General features: G+C 47.3%; 2 protein-coding genes across 4 annotated transcripts; one reads left to right on the top strand and one right to left on the bottom strand.

Annotated features, from left to right (window-relative positions):
• Nucleotides 1-567: 567 nt before the first annotated feature.
• Nucleotides 568-16101, top strand: LOC107209329 (gonadotropin-releasing hormone II receptor-like). Of its 3 annotated transcripts, XM_033516920.1 has the most exons (5): nt 568-5096; nt 5480-8616; nt 9830-10342; nt 10602-10803; nt 11068-16101. In XM_033516920.1, the coding sequence occupies exons 3-5, from the start codon at nt 9836-9838 to the stop codon at nt 11472-11474; spliced, it is 1116 nt and encodes a 371-aa protein (XP_033372811.1). In that variant the 5' UTR covers nt 568-5096; nt 5480-8616; nt 9830-9835; the 3' UTR covers nt 11475-16101. The 3 variants fall into 3 exon arrangements, with proteins under 3 accessions (XP_033372811.1, XP_033372810.1, XP_033372812.1); XM_033516919.1 differs by having other exon boundaries at nt 568-8616; XM_033516921.1 differs by having other exon boundaries at nt 568-8616; nt 9833-10342.
• A 505-nt stretch (nt 16102-16606) lies between these two features.
• PARP16 (poly(ADP-ribose) polymerase family member 16) lies at nt 16607-21746 on the bottom strand. The gene is made up of 6 exons (XM_033516922.1): nt 21648-21746; nt 20636-20773; nt 19651-19857; nt 18432-18603; nt 17937-18078; nt 16607-17328 (listed from the first exon to the last, which is right to left on the bottom strand). Exons 2-6 carry the CDS (start codon nt 20660-20662, stop codon nt 17184-17186), a joined length of 693 nt encoding a protein of 230 aa, XP_033372813.1. The 5' UTR covers nt 20663-20773; nt 21648-21746; the 3' UTR covers nt 16607-17183.
• Between the last annotated feature and the right edge of the window lie 6 nt (nt 21747-21752).

Here is a 21752-nt window from a genome sequence, read left to right on the forward strand (position 1 = left end):
ACTGATTCCTTCACAAGACACCTCCAGTCCCACCGGCTGCTTGCTCATATCCTGGCATCAATTTCTATGGGTTGCACTACTTGGTAAAGAAACTGTTTTATTCCTTTTACTGTTCTGCAAAAGGAATAAAATGTTATTCCTTATGTTATGGAAATGGGATGACAGCTCTAACCCAGTGCGGGTGCAGGCATTTCTGCAGGGGATTTTGCAACCTCCTTAGCATGGCTGTTGTCTCTCTAGCATGTCTCCTTCAAGACAGGCTCTGGAGACATGTTTCGGGAGCAGGTTTGGGACATGTAAGTTCATGCAAACCCCAGTTCTCTAGAAAAGTTCATTTGCACAGTCTCTCTTGGCTTGACCATCCCTTGATGCAGCTCTGACATGTGGCTGACTTCGGAGGGAACATCATGAGAAGAGCCCCAGATGTTCCCAGTGCTGAGCACCACCAGCTCTGGGAGAGGCTTTCCATCTGCCTGGAGGTGAATGATGCCCCAGCCCATAGGGTGGAGAGGACAAGTTAGGGACTGCCCCATGACTGGGGTGGTCTGCAGGGGTGTAGTACCTGTGACCAGTGACTAGGATGCATCCCAGACCAAACTGCTCCTTTCTGCCCATCATCTGTGGCTTCAGCTGCCTAAGGCTGCTGCTTCCCATCAGAAAGCAGCAGATCCACAGTCTCTTGGACTCATTCCCCTCCTGGATTAATGCTGGGGAGCCTACCCAAATCTCATGGTTTTTTTCCATGGTTTCATCACTAATGTGTAATTACAAAGCCATAAGGTATTTATGTGAATGCTGCCATGCTTAGAGCTCCCTCTGACCAGTGCTGAGGCTGGGGCAGTATCAGAGGAGTGTGACAGCAGATGGTGCCAGCAGCATCTCCCTCCCCACACATCATTTTTCTTGCATTCATCTAATAAATCCAGGGGAAAACTGGCTAGTAATGCTCATCCTGGTTCTTCATGTCTCCCACCATTTCTAGTACATCATGGGCTGAGTGACCATCTCCAAAATCCAGCTGCACCATGCCAGGAGGATAACAGGGTTGGAGGGGCTGCTCTCAGGGCTGCAGGTGGAATTCACAGGCTGTGGGGTCTGTGAAATGCTCTGTGGGGCTCATAAATCCCCTTTTGGGCCAAGGCCCTGCCTAATTCCCTGCTTCTGCCCTTGTCCTCCCTCCCTGCGCCCTCTCCACTCCGCCAAAGGGAGCTGACAGTTATTTTCCCCTGCTGCATGTTTCTGGGCTTGCTTCTGTTTACGGAGATGGGAATTAAAATAACTGATTGATGACTTTGTTCCATCCCAAACACTTTGGGGAAGTTTGTGTGGTTTAGAAGGGAGAGTTGGGAGCTGGGATTTCATTAAGCACTTGGCTCCCAGCACTTCTCCAGCCATGCTCCAGGGGTGGCTAATGTTGTTTTTTAAATCCTGTTTTGCTATCCCAGGAGCCAGAGTGGCGATTTCCATGGTTTGTAGGAGAACTTGGAGATGTGGCAGGTCCCTGAGGTTCCCTTTGAGTTCTGAAACACCAGCAAACCTTGTAGCCGCTGCAATATTGTTTCACTTAAGCCCTCCTCCACCGCTTCATCAGCACAAAATCGCACTCCAGCTGCCTAAAATCTTTGGAAAAGAGCCAAAAAAATGAATTACTAGAGTTTGTTTTCATTGTGTGGATGAGGATTTACAGGCTGTGACTGGGAGAAAAGGAGTGAGTGGACCTTTTTCCCCTCTGGAAGGATTTTCTTGGGAGCTAAAACTCCTACAGGGGCTCAGTAGTGCTCAGCTCCATAAACATCATTTATGGAACAGATACAAAAGGCAGCACACTATGGGGATACCAGGACAGCCAGGATCCAGGGAAAGACTGATTTTAGCTCTGGAGCTCAGTAAGCCTTTTTCTGCAGTGATGAAAGAGCCAGGAGTGAGGAGACAGTGTCTGTGCTGGTTGCGGGGTCTGCTCCACAGGGTAGGCCCCCAAATGTTTGCTGGCACCAACACAACACAACTGACTCCTGACATCAAAAAGAGGTGCCCTCTATTCCATGATTCAATCTGTAAAGGAAAAGGGCTTTTTCTAGTGCTTTTGCAGGGCATGTTTGCTACTGGAGTGCCCAGGGACTGTCACCTTCCAACCTGCTTCACACATGTAGACCCACGTACCCTGGGGAGGGATTCACTGGCATATCCTGGATTGCAGAAGGGTCCCACTGGTATTTCCCTCTTAGGTGCCATGGTCATATATCTGCTGTCTCTCCTTCCCTGTCAGAGCTTGAAGGGGCAGAAACCATGATGCTGTGAGAGCACCAGAACAATAACTCAATAACAAATCACTTTTTAATTATGTGTCTGAGCTCGGGAAATTAAGATAAGAATTCTGACTCATTTAGAAACTCTCTTCGAGATGGAGAAGGCCATTATTTTCAAGCCCTCCATGAATAATGCATATCCCAGCCTTTTCCTGGAGCATTAACTGCTCAGGGACACTTGCAGGGTAGCATCATGGTGTGGGGAACATCCTGCCCACAGATGTGGCAGGGCCTGAGCTATTGCACAACCTCTGATCAGTGATGTAAAAGCGGTTGCAGGATGGGAACAGGCGTGATGGGAATGTGGCCAGCTCCAGGCCAGGACAGCACCTCAATGGGGACATTTACACTGCAAAGGAAGGGCAGGAGCAGAGCTCCAGCCCACAGTCCAGTGGCTGTTTGCTTTAGCTCTGGACAGGGTTGGATGGACAAAGACCATCCTGTGTCAAAGTCCATGTTGATTTGGGTAATTAATCTCTCCTGAAGAAATCCTTGATTTATTGCTCCTGTTTATGGGTATTGGCTTTGGGCTGGGTTGCACTCCAGGCTGTGCACCCGTGCTGGCACAGGGAGCAGCCTCCCACACATGGGATGGCAATCCCTGGTCTCATCTGTGCCTTTTCTTCCATATTCTTGCTATAAACCAAGTTGAAGTGGGCAGGTTTGCAGCGATTTACACCAGCAAAACATCAGCCAGTTTTTCCTAAAAACAGCAAAATCCTGCCTGATCCATGAGTGTGCAGGGGAGGGCTTGGTTCTTCCAGTTTGTCTTTCTCCTGTTCTGCAGGAATTGCACTGGCAGCACATTGCAGAGATGTAGTGTAAGTCAGACCAGAGGCAACAGTGATGGCAATGAAAGTGAAGCTTTGAGTTAAAAAATGTTTTTTAGTGTTTGGCCGAGCCTCTATGTGGAATGGACAGGAAGATAAAAGAGGGGGAACCGTGAGGGTGATGGGCACGCCTTGTTGAACCATGTTGAATTCCATGTGGGAATTTCTGTCGGGTTAATTATTGCACTGAGCAATGTGGAGCTGTGCTTGGGCTGGGGTAATCAGGGTTGATCCACCCCCAGGTTTCAACTCTGAAAGAATTTGCTAGCATCCCCACTGGCAAAAGAGAGCATGGAAATGCCTTCCCTTCCTGGAGTGCCTGTGGTCATGGGGGCGACCGGAGATGTAAAATATCTCACGACCTCATGCACTATGCCAAGGACATGCTTGGAAAAGCCAATCTCTGCCGAGCTAATTCCAGCACTGCTGGGATTCCCCCTGGAATACGTGGCCAGATCAGCTTTCACTGGAGGATAAATGTGTGTTTGCTGGGAGCACACCAGAGGGTTTGGTGGGGCCAAGGGTTGCTGAAGAAAGGCCTGGCAGCTGCTGGTGTGAGCACCTTTTCCCATCTGAGACAAAAACTGCTGAGAGCAGATTGCAAAGGCAGTGTGGGAGATGAGCACTTCTGCAGGGAAACAGCAGGAGCAAATTGAATGCTGGCTCCCAGAAACACCTCCCTGGGAGGCCAATTCTGGATGGGGGAGATGTCAGCACTGATGCTCATCCTTAGGGATAGTCACTGGGTTCCTACATGCAGTCCCATAGCTTGGCTCAGAGCAGATTTCTTGTGGGAGGGTAAAAGCAGAGCTGGGGAGCAGAAATTATATCACTCTGGCTCATTAAACTCAGCATTGATGATATCTATCCCCACCAAGACACTGATCCTTTCCTAAAAGCATAGAGAAGGATCCTGTGCCTGCATAAAGTTCGCCCTGGAGTATCTTTAAGCTTTGAAAACTGCTTGGAGATATGAAGCTCATGGGAAAGAGGTGTCAGGGGAGCTGTTCCCTGCTTTTTGCTCCTGCAAGCCCTGTGTAACTCTGCCAAGGGTCCCAAGGGTCCCTCTGTGGGCCCCAAGGGTCCCACAGCGATGTCAGCTTTCCTCACATCTCACCTCTCCCCGAGTGCTGTAAAGGAGAGCAGTCCTTGAATCTGGCCAATGTTTAGGAAGGAGCATCCAGAAGGAGCACTGAAATATGGCCTTGGGACACACAATCCTATTTGAGAGCTTGGAGGCAGGAGGATATTTGGAGCAACACAAGGGACAGGTTGCACAGGGAATAAAAAAAGCAGAGGATAAAAGAGGGCACAGAAGGCAAAGGCAAGGAGAGCAACTAAACCCTGTCCAAAAACAAGGGCAAAATTGTTCACTTCCATGGTTAGTCACAACGAAAACATTGGCATTTCATAATTTCTTCCAGCTTGAGAAAAATACCCCATTAGGGCAGTGAGAGCCCTGACTGGGCCAGTGTGTGCTGAAACTGAAGGGGACCCATGACCCCTCTTCTGACCCTGTGGGTTATTTTCTTCCTTTACTGGGGACTGGGATGCCAGGTGAAAGTTCCCAAATAATTTCCTCCCCATATAGATTCCAGCCTGGCAGGAAAGCAAAGCTGCTGTGGGGAAGCTGAGCAGAATGGAGCAGTGATGCACACACCACCAGATTTTATCACTTGGTGGTGGGCAGATGGGGCTCAGCACCAGATCCCCCACCATGTTTCTTGGGGTTTGACCTCAGGATTTGGTCTGAGGTGATAAATTCCCTCCTCTTTCTTTTCCAGTTTAGAGATGAGGAGGGGATGTTGCTGTAGTTAACATGTCCTGGTGAGAGACAGGGGAGAGACCCTGAGAGCTGCTGCTCTGCATGGGAAGATGTAAATCTGGGGAACCCCTGGTAATGATGCTCTGGACATCTGAGCTCAGCAGCATCAGGGACACCAGCCTGGGGTATTAAAAGGTGGGTATTGCAGCAGGTTTAAGCATGTTTTTTCCACTACCCCTGTCTGATGGTGTGATACCCCCCAGAGAGGGTTTTTTATCAGTGAGGTTTTGATATACAAAGCTGAATCAGAAACAGAGCATTTTCTCACCGAGAAATGGTCTAAAGGCACAGTTTACCAAGTAATTGAGCCCGGAAGGCAGGACAGATCCCTCCCTCTGCTTTAAACAGGGTTTTTAGGAGGGGGATGGGGTGATCCAGATTATCCCCAGGAGGGGCAGCAATTACCATCCCTCCTTGGCAGGTTCAGCAGAGCGGCTAGGGCCGGCTGAGCAGGCAGAATGGGGTGCTGGTTTATCCCCGGTGATCACTGGGCTTTGTGTCTCTGTCTTTTGCTGCAGAGATTTTGGAGAATTTTGGGTGATGCCCTGTTTCAGACCTGTTTGTAACTTACAGCACAGTGGCACCGTGCTAATTTTTATGATGCTGTTATTTAATGAAAAGGCTGAAAACTGGGAGCTTCCCAATCGCTTGACTTGTGAACTTTGGGTAAGAAGAGAAGCTGTTCCAGAGGTGAGCTCATTTCTAACCCCGGGAAATGACTTCATTGATGCTGGTATTTACTCACAAAAACATTGCATGTCAGATGTCCCTGACTAGACTTTCTGTTTCGAGTCCAGTATGAGACAAAAATTTCCTTGGATGAGCTGCTCCTAAGACAATTCAAGGTTTAGAGAAGGAGGAGAAGAATTGCAGGGGAGGTGGGTGGGGGGAAAGAATCAGCATTAAGAACACTCTGAAATCATGAGGTTTTTCTGAATAAAGGCAAGTTTTTGGGCATCCAGTCTGGCTGAAGCACCTGCCTGGGGGGAGGGTGCAGATGATGAGTCCAGCAGAGAAATCACCTATCCTTACCTCCCACAATAACCAGCAGCTGGAGTTTCTCTCAAAAAGCAAAATACAAGTTTTTCTCTTTGGGAAGCCAAGCCCCCAGCAGTGATTTATCAGGATAAACAGCAGGAGGTACTCTGCCCCATGTTTGCAATAGGTTAATGGAAATTATATCCCACACTGTTCTCCCTGGATGAGATCCCACTATATACAGGGTGTCCGATGGAAAAACACAGCACTTGCATTTTTATTTGAGGTCTGCTCGTGCACAAATAGTCACTGGGATTGTATTACCCAGTGTGGTTCCCAATTTCTGTTTTCTCCAGCATCCTGTGGTGATCCACATGGATTTGGAGAGATCAGTCCTATCTGGGGACACTGGGGGATGCTCTGTCCCCTCATGACCCAGCACTGGACTGCAGCTCTGGGGATGTACTGGGGCAGCATCCCAAGAGGAGGAGATTTCGGGAAGAGCCAAGCTGGGATGTATGGAAACAAGCCCTGCCTGCCAGCACTGTTTCCTAATCCTGGACACCAAAACCCTCTGATCGTTAAACCAGTGTTCAGAGATTCGGCTGAAGGCTGCCATGCAGACAACATCCAAACTGACCTTTGAGGAGATGAGCAAAAAAAAAAAAAGAGAGAGAAAACACAAGGGGGTTACTGTGCAAACGCTGGAGAAAAGCAGTAATTTCAACAAGGGACCCCACCCTTAAAATAAGACTTATTGCTAATGCATGCCCAGGACATTTCTGTGTGATGGTATGCTAAAAAAATCCTCTCTGAACAGGGACTAAAGGCTTTGTTGTGGCATGAGCAAGGCTTACAGTTCCCAAGAAAAATCCTGTCCCTCTCTTGCATCATATGGCCAGGGATGGAGAGGACATTTCTAGACAAAAAGGCCATCAGCCAGGACAAAGGACAAACAGGGAATACATTCCTGACTTGCTATTTAATTGCTTTTGTGCAGGTGCAAAGGGCTAAATGAAAAGAAAAAATAAGGATGAGTGTGTGGGGCTGAATTAATCTCAGCTTTAAGCAGAAACCTAATGTCAGGAGGAGGTGGCTGCTGGAACAAACAGGTTTCCACCCAACTTCTATGCAGATTTTGTGCTATTTTTCCCCCAAGGGCTAGGCTCATTCCTAAGGCACTGGTGCGTGATACCCCTGTCAGGTAAGGAGGTGATGGGGACAATCCCATCCTATGTGGCAGGATTGGCTGGTGCTCACTGGCAGTACCAGCAAGAGTCTGCTTTCCTCTTTCCCCCTGTATGAAAAGCACTTTGGATGCAGAACTTTCCCTCTGTGGCTCTGAGCAGGGAATTTCCATCCTGATCCCTTTTGGCAGCCGTATACAGAAGTGATGGAGAGTTTAAGGGATTCTAGAGCAAACATGGTCCACTACCTGCAGCATCTCCTGGGTGTCAGGAGCTGGTCACTCTGCCACACAATATGACTCAAACCCACAGAGGTTTAAGAGTCAAATTGGAAAAAGGGAAAATATCTGTTCTGCTTGTGCCCAGGAGGACTCCTGCCAGCATAGCAGCCTCAGAGATGGTGCAACCACCCTCAGAGCTCAGGCATTTCCTCCTGAAATAAGTGGGAGTAGTTTTAATAATGGAAAATCTATTCCAGAAAGGGAATCTCCTCCTCTTGGGGAACAATGCAGAGCCACCATTGCCAGCCTAGGATCTGCAGGGACCTGTATACCACATACTCTTTATTTAACAGCCTGGAAAATGTGAAGGTCTATCTGCATGTCATTAAAGTCCCAGCGAAGCCCCTGGAAGTGTGGTTGCCAGTGCTGGCCCCAGCGCAGCTTGGGGCTGTCCCTCTTTCACCCCCACAGCTCCTTTGCTGGCCAGAAGAGCAGGATGTCCTCAGTTTCCCTCCCTGTCCTTGCATTGCACATCGTATTTTTTAAGCTCTTGTGAGCTCTTTGTCCCTCCCAAGGTCCTTCCCTCTCACTATGTTATGCTGTAAGAAATACAGAAAGAACAAGATGGGAACTGATAGACTGCAGGAAAAAAAGCACATTCATTAAAATAGCAAAATGAACCACATTTCCCCTTATTAATTCTCTCCTTACAGTATTTCCAGTCCAGGCATGTACCTGTGATGCTCCCATGGACCCATGTGGTCCAGGAGCATCTCTGAGGTGTGTGTGCGCGTCTGAGAGTCTCTCGGTTGTCTGAGCAACGGGACGTTCATCACTAACTCCCAGGATAATTAACTCATTTTCCTGTATTTATAGCACACCAGTACAGGGAGTGTTGGCACTTATCCCTGATGGAGCCACATTTGGCCACAACATTTTGAATTTTGGCAATTTCTTGCATTACGGTGGCTGCCTGAGCCAGGCTGCCCATGGGTGTGCACCGCCTCGGTGTGCCCCGCTCCTGGTTTGCCAGTGCAGGGGTGTTTGCAGCAGCATTCCGGGCTCCAGATGCCTGCATATGCCTGTGCTAACAGCAGCGTCGCTCCCGGCTTGGCCGCTGGCAAGGGGAAATTTTACTGCTTCAAGGTTTGTTGCAGGGATCTGATGCAAGGAAACATTGGAGCATCCTGACTCAGCACCGCAGCGGTGGGGGACCCGTGGGAAAGACACACAGCATCTTCTCTCAGCATCAGGGCATGCGTATGCCAGGTATGTTCCCATCAGCTGTGATAAATCCTGACCTGGACACAGATTTCTTGTTTCTTCCAGACAAGCAATTTGGTACTTATTAGCTGTTTGTTCTCTTTGCTGCTTGTTTGTTGGGTTGGTCTTTGGGGAGGGAGGGGTGAAGGCAGTGAGGGGAAGGGGGCTCGGGGTGTGGGTGGTGGGGCTGGAGGAGGGTGCATTGCTGCAAGGTGTCGGCATCTCCATCCCGCAGTGCTGGGGAGACAGATTTGATCTCTGCTGCTTCTGTTATTTGTACAAATGTAAGGAATGTTTTATTTTGGAATCAGCAAACAGGAAGGTGCTTGAAACAGTAGGGGATATGCTGTACCTGCAGCTGGGGCTGTAAACAGCTCATGGCCACAGTATTTGCCCTTAAAAAGTGAGTTCTGCTCAGATAAAAGGGCAATGAAACCAAGTGTGGGGGACAACCACACTGCTCATCACTCCCCAGCCACCCCCAGCTTAGGGGGTGTTCTACCTTCCTCTCCTCCTCCTGCTTTGCCTCCAGAAGGGAAAGGGACAGAGGTGTAGTGCTGGTGCTGCTTGGGTCCTGGGAAGGGACATCCTGGCTCCTAAATGTCACTGTGATCCTCTCCCAGGAGCCACTGTCAGACTCTGGACAGTGTGGGATACCTTTTCTCCCTGCCTGGTCACCCTCAGCTGCTCCTGCCCCTGACCCCAGATCTGGCATTGAAGATGGAGGTGGATCATTAAGGTTTAACACTGATGGGAAGGGCTGTGGGGTTTCTAAAAAGCTGAGCCCTGCTTATAAACCCCCCTTGAAAGGACAAGTCCTTGAACCAAGCACAGGTGTCCCAGCACAGGCTCAGCCAGCTCTGGTATGACCCATTCCCAGCAGGATGCTGGCAGACAGTGAGTGGTTCTGTGGTCCTGGCCACCACTCCTGCTTTCCCAGCTGCTCAGCCACCTTGCAAGCAGCTAAAAATATATGTCTGTGTGACCAGTCACTGTAGCAAGGGTGAGCCAGAGAGGGCAGCCAGGCTGGGTCATCGTGGTGGGGAGACACGGTGGCTTCGCAAAATGGGTAACACAGGACGGGACAAGACAGGATGGGACAGACTGCTGCTGGTACCTCCAGTGCAGATCCCACCATCTCTCCACTTGTCCATTTGTTGAAGCTGCAGCACTCTACACAGCCCCTAAGAAGGGATTCACTTTTCTGCTTGCATTTCAGCAGGGGATGAGTGAGGAGCAGCTCCCTGCATCTCCCCACTGCCCCACCGTGCAGGAGGACACCAATGTCTCGGCCTCTGCATACCCCCAGTACTGGGTGGAGCCCCAGTTCACCCAAGCAGCGAAGGTCCGTGTGATCATCACAGCCGTCTTCTTCCTGCTAGCGGCGGGCAGCAACGCGGCAGTGCTGGGCAGCCTGCTGAGGAAGAGGAGGAAATCCCACGTGCAGCCACTGATCCTCAGCCTGGCGCTGGCTGACCTGCTGGTGACAGTGATGGTGATGCCCCTGGATGCAGCATGGAATGTGACAGTGCAGTGGTATGGAGGGGACATCTCCTGCAAGATCCTCAACTTTCTCAAGCTCTTTGCTATGTATGCGGCTGCCCTGGTACTGGTGGTCATCAGCCTGGACCGGCACGCGGCCATCCTCCATCCCTTCTCCCGTGCTCACCACCGCAATGGGATGCTGCTCCGTGCTGCCTGGGCTGGCAGTGTGCTCCTGGCTTTGCCCCAGGTAAAGTTCAGTGCCCTCCCCACAGAGTTTGCCTAAGCTGGGGTGATTTTGGAGAAGGGCTTCTCCAGCCCAACGTCTCCAACCAGTCCATCCCAATCCATGGACTCCACCAGAATAAGCCATAAGTTAGGTGCCCAGAGTCCATTTTCCAGTCCAATGGCAGCAGGGAGGCACTCTCCATGCACAGCCAGCAGCACCTCCAGGATGTGATGCTCTATTCCAAATCCTCTCTGAGTTATTCTTTGTTCCTCCATTTCAGCTTTTCCTCTTCCACCTGAACACAGTCCCAGGAAGGAATTTCACCCAGTGTGTTACTCATGGAAGCTTCCGAGCACACTGGGAGGAAACCGTCTACAACATGTTCACCTTCACCACCCTCTACATCACCCCTCTGAGCGTCATGATTGTTTGCTACATCCGGATCCTTTGGGAGATCAGTAAGCAGCTAAAGGTCAATAAAGGTAAGTAGATCCCAGCCCTTTCATGTCCTCCATGACTGCATTTCTCCATCCTGGAATTGTTGTTGGGTCTGTAACAACACCTTTTGAAAGCTAAGAAGCTTTGCACAAACTTATTGACCCCAGTCATTGCTGACTTCTGCTTCCTGTGGGACATGGACCAGATTATGAGATGGTCTTCCCTCTCTGGCAGAAGCAGAGTCATGGATGGTTATGTTGTCTTGGTTTTCCCCTCTTTTCAACTATCCTTTTGACTCTCCTTGGCAGGTTTGACAAGAAATCAAAATGACCACATCTCCAAGGCACGAATGAAGACTCTCAAGATGACCATAGTGATTGTTGCCACCTTCATCATCTGCTGGACCCCTTACTATCTCCTGGGCTTGTGGTACTGGTTCCAGCCAGCCATGATCCAGAAGATGCCAGAGTATGTCAACCACAGCTTCTTCCTCTTTGGCTTGCTGCACACCTGCACTGACCCTATCATTTATGGGCTGTACACTCCTTCCTTTCGGGAGGATGTGCAGCTGTGTCTCAGGGGCATTGAAACAGCCATCACCAGGCAAAAGAGACACAAACCCATCTCAGCCTCAGAGAGGAACATCAAGGATGGTGCTGCAAATGGTGGGGTGGCATCAGGAGGCTCCAATGGCACAACTGTCAGCATGGTATGATGAAGAGATGTACCCACAAGGGGATGGCAGGCACAGCTTTGGGACTGTTCTGTCCTGTAGGACCATTTTGGAGACTGTCATGATGAGGTTCCCTACTCAGCTTTGGTGGGTGAGGGTCTCTGGCCAGTAACTGAGGATGTGTCTCCTGCCTGTACTCAGGGTGAAAAATATCTGGGGGTATTTATGGTCATTCTGCTGTATTCTGACAGTGCTGTGACAACTAGAAAGAAAAATATCCTTTTTGTACCTGGCACATGCTCCAGCCCTGATTCTGGGATCAAGCTTCTCCACACTTCCAACATCAACCCCTGGGAGGAAATTTACCATCTCCTCTGTGGTCCAGGATCATGTCTCTGAAGTGGCTGGTCTTCAAGTGTCCTTTGCACTCACACCCACCTGTAGAGCTGCATGGATGGTGTCACCCTAAGCCTGCAAAGGTGTGATCACAGGCTTTCATTCTGTTTTCTTCACCCATTGTAGGAAAAGCCCCCTGGAAACTTCAGATCTCCTGACTCAGAACCTGCCTGTTTCTCCCATGGCTGTGTGGCAAGCCCTGGGAAAGATCTAAATATCTGGAGATTGACTAATGCAGGGGCATTCATGCCCATGGTGAGCAGGTAGGAAGTGCTGTGGGGATGGAGGGGGCTCAGGTAAGAACAGTGCAAAGAACCACAGTGGGTTCTTCTCTCTTTTGAGAGAACACACTCAAAAGTGAGTTTTCTTCTCTCTTTTGAGGAGAGCTGGGAGGGAAAACAGTCCCTGCTACTGTTTTCTGGTGTGAAGGGGGTGGTACAGACAGACGCATCATTACACAGCAGCTCTGTGGGATACAGGGCAAACCACGAAAGAGGGTATTTGGGGTAATGAGAACCAGACCTGGCACTGCCCAGCCCCCCTAGACCTTTCTGTCCCCATGTCCCAAAGCACAAGCTGGCAGGTTACAGGCCACACGCTGGACACATTCGCTTTGCCCTAAGCAACACCAGCCCCTCGGTTCTGCCCCAGCAGAGCAGGTGCAGCCACACCACAGGTGTTGTCTGAGGTGTCCCAGTGATGGAAGTGATGGGAAGCAGCTGGTAGGTGGAGGGGTCTATCAGCACCTTTAGTGCCAGATGGAGGCAAATGAGGGCTTCTGGAGGGATCAGCTGAGCTGTGGTGAGTAACATGGGTTGTTTGCTTTCTACCATTGAGCTAAAATTTGCTTGTGAAGGCAGAGGTTTCCTCTCTGGGTGTGGGTTGAAGAGATGAGTTTATTCAACTGTGTTGTCCTTTCCAGGTAATTAGAAATAGTGGATTATTTCTTTTTTTTCATTCTCTGATGTTTGTTATTAAATGTGGGGTTTGCTTTTGAAGAGAAATTTAGTTTTAAGCCAGGTGGATTGTTGTTTTCTTGCTTTAGTTAAACCTTTGGACAGCTCAGGAGCTCTGGACTTGGCAGGAGGCAGTTCCTTAGCTATTTTTGTGGCCATTGCAGCTTTTGATGAGCATCTGGACTTTATCAGGATGAAAGAACTTTATTTTAAAAACAACTCTTTTCTTGCTGTGGTTGCGTGTGTAGGGAGCTGGGAGATGTCTTCCCCTCAAGAAAATAAATCTCGTTTGGGCACTGAGGGGGCTTTTTCTCAACCTGTTTCCAAGAGGTGTTGGCTCCCCATCAGCCAGAAAGGATCTGCACTGGTCTCCCAGTACCCCAGCTAACAAATTATTGAAATTGGAGGGGTGGCAAGTGGTCCTTGCAGACTGGCTGAGGCTGGGCAATGAGGACACAGGAAGCCACAGTACTCAGGGTGATGCTGAGCTGCACACCCTGGGTATTCAGCCCTTGCCTTTCTGGTGCTAATTATTATTTATGCTAAACATGTAGCCCAAGGAGAAAAAAAAATCAATTAGAACTGCAGGAGCCTAGACCAACTGGTGGGGATTAGCATGAGGCATTTCCAAACTCCAATGAGATGCGTAATCGCAGTTTGGCTTTCCTGGGCTCGTTCTGCTCAATGTTAATTACCCAGTGCTAACGGAGCAGGGGTTGGCTGATGCCAGGTTGGCAAAAAAGGGCTTCTTGTAAGGTGATGGGAATGGCTTGCAGTAGGGGAAGCTAATTTATTCATCAGACACTCCTTTGGTCTTTTTGTTTATACTGCTGATGGGAGGCAGACCTTGAAGGTGTGTTGGTTTTCTGGCAAGCCTTGAATAAGCAGGAAAGTGTCTTTAATCTACTGAAAACTGTCTCCATCCACTTTTTGCTGAGTGGGAGAGAACAGATCCAACATTGCTCATGCACATGTCTCCTCTTGCCCAGCAACAGAAGAGCTTAGAGGTCTTCTCTGAGGAGCAAGAAACACTTTTTTCCTTGTGGGAAGGATTCACCACCTTTACACCCCATGGGTACAGTAAAAAGACAAAAGCAGGTTTAGCTTTAGGGACTCAGTGATCTTACAATAATTTAGGTTGGAAAAGATTTCTATGTAGAGTAGGAAAATGGGGATTCTGGCAAGCAGATGTACCTTAGTCCTTAGGGGAAGCATGGCACATTGCTTGGGATTCTTGCAGGCACTCCAGCGCTGCTCCTTTTGCCCATCTCTTTCATGCCTTCCCTCCTGTTGCTGACGTTCAAAGTGACATCTTGTGGAGCCCGGAGTGTGGGCAAGGTGCCCAAAGTGACAGCTTTCATGAGAGAAGGAAAATGTCACTGGAAGCGTGTGCTGCCGTGCCATGTGCCCACTGCATGCAGGAAGGGGGAGCAAGCAGGTGGGCAGCACCTCCTTGGGGAAACTGGAATCAGTCTGGGTTGTGCCAGAAGTGGACCAAAGTCTAGGCCTGGTTTGAATATTCCTACATTTCTGATTCTGCTTTTCTTATATTTGGTCACACTTTAGAGAGCACAAGATTTTTGCATCAGTTGTTGGGAGCATGAATCCCCAAGTCTTGCTTTGCACCCCCCACCCAGGGGTGGTCCTACTCTCTGTGGTGCTTCCCCTTCTCTCCCCACATTGTCTCAAGCCCTTTGTCTCCATCAGCACCTGCCCTTCTCCTCAGCTGGCTCCTCAGCTCTCCATATAAAAATATCTATAAAATATAGAGAGAAAAATAGTTTTTATATATATTATCTATTTCTGCTTGTTGGAGGAAAATTCTCCCACTTCCTCAAAACCTGCTCATTCCCACCAAGGAAACACCCAGTTACCGCACTGCTTGCAGTCCCAGCCAAGATCAGATTTGTCTGATTCAGTAACAATTCCTTAATATTCACCACAGCAATGTAATGAACATATTAATAAGAGCAGGTAGCTCTGTATTTTACAACTCCTCGACCTCACCCTGGGCTGCCTGCTTCAAACACAGCGGCCCTTTGTTCGGGAGGAAATTCTGATTCATTCCCCGTTAGTGTTTTTATAGCACTGTGCATGTTCAAAGAGCCACGCAAGTGGCTTAAGAGGCTAACACAAACCTTGGGTTAATTCATAATACTGTTAGTTACTCAGCACAATACCCGTATTAATCCAGCTGACTGCACCTCGCCACGTTGGAAAACACATGCTGAAATCAGCAGGGAGCTCAGAAAACAAGCGTGGGAGTAGGATATTAAGTATTTTGCCAGGCTGCTAGGTAGGATCTGAGCACCTTAAATGTATTTAAAATATTTTCCCATTGCTGTTGCCTCACTCTGCAGCTGTGGAGCTGAAGCAATGATGAGGCTGTGCCCAGAATCCCTGCAGGCCTGAGCATGAGGGATGGGGCTACAAGCTCTCCAAGGGATACTCCAGACACATCCATCAGGACTCAGCCCCCACCTGCAACCACCTCCTTTTTTTTTTGAGTCTATTCAAACTGATCAAAGTGGAAAAAGCTGATTTTTTTTTTTTTTTCCTTTGATACCTGCTGATTTCATTGTAGAACTGGACTGTGCATGTCTGCCATGAGCCCCCACAATGCTTTCTCTCTGGGGACATAGCCTGGAACTATTATTACTACTTCTGCTTACTCTCAGAAACTTTCCTATGCAAAGAAACCCTAAGAAAAGAGCTTTAAATCCCTGCTGTGTTCTTTTCATCTGGCTCAGGAGCTCCCAGGTTTGTGCCTTTCCCCGCAGGGCCAGCAGCCAGCCATCCCACAACTGCTGCCTCTTCCTTTTCCAAAGGGCCCCAAATAGCCCATCTGTTCCAAAAGATGGGGTATTTTTTCAGACAAACCAAGCTTTGAACAAAGCAGTACCCTTTAGACAGCATCAAGTACCTCCAGGTTTTTTGGCTGGCACATTACATCTCCTAAACTTGTATATTTACATGGCACAACCTTTACTGTAACATGCTGAGAAAGACCAAAAATGGGCAAATATTCCCAGGACCCCCATGCACATCTAAATCCTCAAGTTTCTGCACTGAAATATCAAGGTGTAAACTATAAAGTAGTTGAACCTGTTGCACAATAAATTATTTGTTTATGTATATTTTAATTGCAAATCTCTGCTACAATTAGCACAGACACTTCTTGAGCTGAGGTGCTGCAGTGTGCTTTGACAGTAAGCATTATTAACGGGCTGTAAAAGGCAATGGGGAATTGGATTATAATGTTCTTGTTTTGCAAGCTGTATGGTGAATAAATAAATTTGTTCTGGCAGCAAAATTAACTGGGATAAATGTGTCTAGCTCCAGTCACCAAGAAGAGGGTTGTTGTAAATGAACTTGTTCTCAGCCTTGAATTAAAAAACCTGATTACCAGGACATTATTTCTGGCAATTAGGTACCAGAACAACATCAGAAAGAGAAGAGGTTTTCTTTGAAATGTTTAATGAGTAAGATAGTAATCACAGACTCCTTTGCTGGAAATATGTGATGAGTTGGGTTTTTTTGTGGTTAGGGTTCATTGTGCAATGAAAATCTTTGGTAAGAACAATCCTTATTCAGTATTGATGCTGAAAACCCTGAGTTTGTCTAATCTGCACAGAAAGCTAGGATAAGATAGACCACGGCTGAGACTACAAGCCATGTAGATGTTTGTGCTGTTTTTGCTCAGGATAGAATGGATTTTCCTCATAGCAGTGTAGTAACTATGTTTTGGATTTGTAGTTAGTTGCCAACTGGGATTAAAACACAATAATGTTCTACAAAGGGGAAAAAACACACCAGAAACCGTTTGAGTTCTTCCATTTGGCAGTTGTTTTATTTCTTGTTGTTTTTTTCTCCTTACAATCATTATGCTCAAATATAAAAATTCCTGGCCAAAGTTAGTTTTAGAAGTTTAAAAGTAATTCCATCTGCATTGATACATGCCACAAACATCACTAGATTCAGTTTCTGAAAACATACTGATAAGACTCCCAACAGGTTGCTTTGCCTGATATTCAGAAAAATCCTCCTTTCCAACTTGTGCAAACATATTTCACCTTGACAGAAAGTAAGTTACACCTGAGTGTTTCCATGCTTAGTTTTCATTAATCTTACATAACCTTTTTCCATGGACCCTTAACGATTGGCTCATGCTAAGCTGCACCACTGTGATCCTTTTCAGCTGTACTAGGCATCCTCATGAATCCTAGGAACACAGAAATAAGAATAAATGCAGAGATACCATGAGGATTAATATATTGGTGACACAACTGGAAAGCTCCAGGCACCTTTATTTCCAGAGCTCTGGAATAGATGCAGTGCGCTGCAGATCAGCTATTCTTAAGGCACGTGGTGAAATTAACAGTTTATCATCTTGGGTGGTTCATCTCTCTGAGTCAAACATTCTGTGCCAGTAGTAGATGAAGGTTGGCGAGTTGCTGGCCCCTATCACTATCAGCAAGAGCAGGTACAACATCATCATTACGGCAAAACGGTGGGTGTAGAACCAGGAAGATTCATTAGAAGGCCTGAAAAAGGAAAAAGGCATGAATTCTGCCAGAGATGCACAAATACCTTGGCAAAAAATATCTCGGGTTTCATTACTTTAAGCCAATCTAATGAGAACACAACATTGTTCCACAATCCCTGCAACTAATGAAGCCTGATTTTCACCACATCCCTTTTCCTTAAGTCTTCATGCACAATCCTGTCTTTTCTCCCCATGTTCACACCTCTCCCTGTGGTGGAGCTGTAGCTGCCTGGCCTGTAGACATGTGTTGAGTAGCTGAGTGAACACTGCCACGTAGGATAGATAAGGGCAGAGTTAAAACTGAGGCAGTTTTAAGAGATGCACTCACCAGACATCCACTCTCGGTTTCTTGCCACAAACAGATAATGAGACCTCTCAAAGACTCTAAGTGCTTAAAGGTCTGGTAAAAAAGTAAATTTAGCTGAGCCTGGGAATGTCCAAGAGCAAGACAGAGGCAACATGATGGTGTAAGACTTATTTCCATAGGAAATGGGCTACAAACAAATTCTGGAAGTGCAGTATATCTTTCTTCATTGTTTTTCAACAATGAGATACATTTACCTGGCTGTTGTAGCAGCTCATCCCTCTAGACAGCTGAACTCTTACCTCCTATGCTGCTTCTGTGAATACACTAGCAAATATTTAACTCGTAAAAGCTGGTTGTTTGTAACAACAAAGTATTTCTGTGGTACGTCTCCCCCTTCACTGTTTTTCACTCTTGCTCTTTTTCTGTCTATTTCTTCTGAATCTGAATTGGGAAAGAAAAAAAAAAAAAAAAGCAGAACTTCAAGTAACTGTAAAAAAAGTAAACAACCAACACCCCCATACACACCCCCCAGAAGAATGGGAATGAGATAACCAAAGATCTAGTCTTGGTATTCCCCTGAAGCCCTCAGCATCCAAGAATAGAGTGAGAAGTTTGCTTGAGGCTATACCACTCCTAGTCATCCTTGGTATGGATGACATTATGGCCCAGACCAGGGTGACAAGGAGGTAAGTCTCCCATCCAGTGCTCGAGGAGCCACTGATATTAAGAGGGAAAGAAAAACAACATGAAGGACAGATGTAACTACTACACAGTTATTACTGTAATAGACTCACCTTTCTTCTTCACCTGGCACTTTACATCTGGGTGGTCAATGATCTCACAAACAGCCACACAACTGAGGATAGAGCCCAGCGCACTTCGCTGCCAGCCAAGACCATGAGGGCTGTACAGCAGAGCCAGGCTCAGGTCACTGGTCAGATACGTGCCTTCACCAAACAGGGATGTCTGAAACAGAGCAGAAGTCTACCCTAAAATCATGTACTGCAAACCTCAAACAACATACAAGTGTTCTTTCCTTTTAGACTGGCAGTTCTTCTCTTGAAGGTAAATTACGAAAGGCCTTTCTGACCCGTGTTGGGCCTGGTCCATGCACTGTTTTTGTCCTGGCACAACTTCCTTGGGGTGGGGTTGCTACCCTCTCACATCCCTCAAATTAGCTGCTTGGCAGAGCATTTGGTGTGGACAGATTCATGCTTTCCCGGATTTGGAGTTAGTTTGCCAGCATAAGTATCTTACATCAACATGACTGCACTGCTCTTAAAAGGCATTTCATCGATTTATTGAGACTGTCATCATTCAAGTAATCCAAACAAGGCAAGGCTTTGCTTCATTTAAATCCATGCTTTACTAGAAAAGAGGAAAGTACTTTTCAATTTGCCACACTGGCTAAAATTATTACTCCAGTAAGTCCATTGTACCCGGTAAACCATTACTCATCGAAAATGTGGGTAAAAAACATAGTCCAGGTTGACTGGAATGTCAAGCAGGTGCTGTGTCAAAGCTGCCTCACAGCTGACACAAAAAGCCCTTCCACTGAAATCAGAAGAGGTGTAAATCCTATGGGATGTCTCACTAAACCAGACCATTTTAAGAAAGCTCCACTGGCAAGCAGCACCTGAAACTTTGCTGATCTAAACACAAGGCCAGGCAGAAAATCTCCACTATCCTCCTCTTCTGTAGACAGGCACTTCCCAGCTGCAGGCTGTCAGGCCAGGATTTTCAGAGGAATTACACATCCTTATAAAGAAGCAAAGGACAGTCACAATTTGTCATGCTGGTGAAAAGGGTTTCATGCCACTTCCAGTTTATACCCTCAGGCTGCACTAGAAAAATCCAACACAGCCATCCACAAAGGCCTACACTGAAATGAAAACAGCAGTACAAGATCATCAGCACATTTCATACCCCAAAAGGAATCTGGTCCTATTTTTAAAAAAGTGTCTGCAGCTGCAAGTGAGCAAGGGAAGATGGTGTCAATGGCAGGAGCCTCACCCTGTTCAAGTGGCAGTGCAGGCCGTGGTGCAGGATGGAATGGAAGTTCTCCAGGCGGCTCCCATGGAAGGCGTAGATAAGGTCTCGTTCTCCCTTGGTCTCAGCAAATTTGATGTTCATTTGATCACAGTACACAATCTCAAAGAGGTAGTCAGGAGCAGGAACTGCAGCTCCAGACATCCCTGTGAGTTCCTGGATCTTCTCGTACTTAAAACCAGGAAGGAATATCAGTGTTGGTTTATATAGTTAGATTACTCACCGGAAATTCTGCTTCCTGTCCCTTCATACTATTTAATGCATTCTGATTATGCTTTTCTGAGTTAGAATTCAACACTCTCACAATTCAGAAGGAGTAAGTGCACAGTAAAAATCCTGCCAGTTTCTTGCTATAGAAGTTAAATCCTAAATCTTCTCTCCAGAAAAAAAAATCCAAACCTGAATTGTAATTATGAATTAATTTATGATGCAAGGACAATATCACAATTCTACTTTGGTTACTAAGACAATATATTCATCAGCTGATCCTGCAAGAGAAAAAATGATGGAAACAGAAGTTGTTTTCATCTTGCTGCTAATCTCTACAACTATTTTGATCCCTGTTACAGAAGTGCCTCAGTGGCACTAAACCCTTCCCTTTTTGGGGCAGAAGACAAGAATTATCTTTCTCAGTGACAAGCAGGACCCAGCTCCAAGACACCCAGATTGGACTCTCTCAGACTAAACCATGTTATGTTAACTGCAGTAACCAACTACAATCACTGCCCATCATCAACTACTGACAGTGGTAACTATTTCTTCCAACCAGTGTTCCTGAAAATTTTACTTAAAAACACCCCTCTCTATAAACAGAGAAGAATAGATTTATGTTCAACTGTCAAGCTCTCACAATAACCAACTTAATTCTGGCTGCAGGAAATGTTCTCTGAAGTGTAAGCTTGCCTTAAAAAACAAATTCTAATTAAGATTTTCAGAATTCAGAACTTACCTCCTGTTTCTTATTACTTTGTATCATGAAGACCTTAGATGATAGAATCCAACTAAACAGGTCCCAGGTCCTTTTATCTGTATTTGGAACAGACTCCAGAAGCTCTTTCAGGCTTGGTAGAGCCTTGGTATCTGCAAGCTAACAACAGAGGCATTTAGCACAAGCTCCTTAGTGCCATTGCGATTAAACAGGGACCTCTAGTGAAAAGAAACCAATATTTCAACCCAACAAACTGAAAAACAGGTTCTGTTCTTAGATACAGACGCTTGTATCTACTTTGTGGGGAAGTTTGTCAATTGCTCTGAATGCAAAGAGCAGGCAAGTTATAAACAGTGATACCAACAGTATCTGGAGGGTTTGTACAGGAACAATCAGACACACTCCTGAGAAAAAACAAGCTGTCACAGGACACTATGTGCAGTGGCCCTGACATGGGGGTGTTCAGGCCATGTAGCATGCAAATCCTTCAATATGAATTTGAATCGAACGTTGGCAAGCTCTCATAACACTACACAGAACATCAGGAACATTAAGGCTGGAAAACACGTCTGAGATTATTGAGTCCAACCATTAATCTAACTTTGCCCAGCCCACCGCTAAACCATGACCCCAAGTACCCCATCTACATGTTTTCTGAACACCTCCAGGGATAGTAATTCTACCACTTCCCTGGGCAGCCTATATTAATGCCTAGCCACCCTTTCAGGATAGAAATGTTCCAGAACACTCAATCTTGAGCAGCTTGAGGCCGCCTCTTCTCGTCCTGTCGGTTCACTACCTGTTATCTATCGCTTCTTACTTCACGTGCCCACACCGGATCTGGGCGTTTCCCAGTGTGGGTTTATCGGTCAGAATCCCAAATACTCTTTTAAACCTGGATTTCTTGACTGGATAAACCCTTCATCCTGCTTTATCCGTGACCCTGCGGCGCCGCTGCCCTCACCTCTGCGGGCAGCCCGTGCTCCCCATGGGCGCCGCGGGCAGCTCCCCCGGGCCGGCCCCGGGCACTCACCAGCCCCTCGAAGTCCTTGGTGTCGCCGCTGGCGTAGCGGCCCGGGAAGGGCCTCAGCGCCGAATCGCGCTTGTAGCTCTGCAGCGCGGCGGCGAACAGGCTGCA

Source organism: Parus major, chromosome 10, assembly GCF_001522545.3.
Source record: "Parus major isolate Abel chromosome 10, Parus_major1.1, whole genome shotgun sequence".
NCBI lineage: Eukaryota > Metazoa > Chordata > Aves > Passeriformes > Paridae > Parus > Parus major.

Coding starts and splice junctions, on each gene's coding strand:
- PARP16 (XM_033516922.1), bottom strand. CDS start 20,662: ATGATACAAAGTAATAAGAAACAGGAG. Junction 19,858..20,635: donor AAAGTAATAAGAAACAGGAG/GTAAGTTCTGAA, acceptor CCTGGTTTTAAG/TACGAGAAGATCCAGGAACT. Junction 18,079..18,431: donor GTGCCAGGTGAAGAAGAAAG/GTGAGTCTATTA, acceptor TTCCCAATTCAG/ATTCAGAAGAAATAGACAGA.
- LOC107209329 (XM_033516919.1), top strand. CDS start 9,836: ATGAGTGAGGAGCAGCTCCCTGCATCTCCCCACTGCCCCACCGTGCAG. Junction 10,343..10,601: donor TGCTCCTGGCTTTGCCCCAG/GTAAAGTTCAGT, acceptor CCTCCATTTCAG/CTTTTCCTCTTCCACCTGAA. Junction 10,804..11,067: donor GCAGCTAAAGGTCAATAAAG/GTAAGTAGATCC, acceptor TCTCCTTGGCAG/GTTTGACAAGAAATCAAAAT.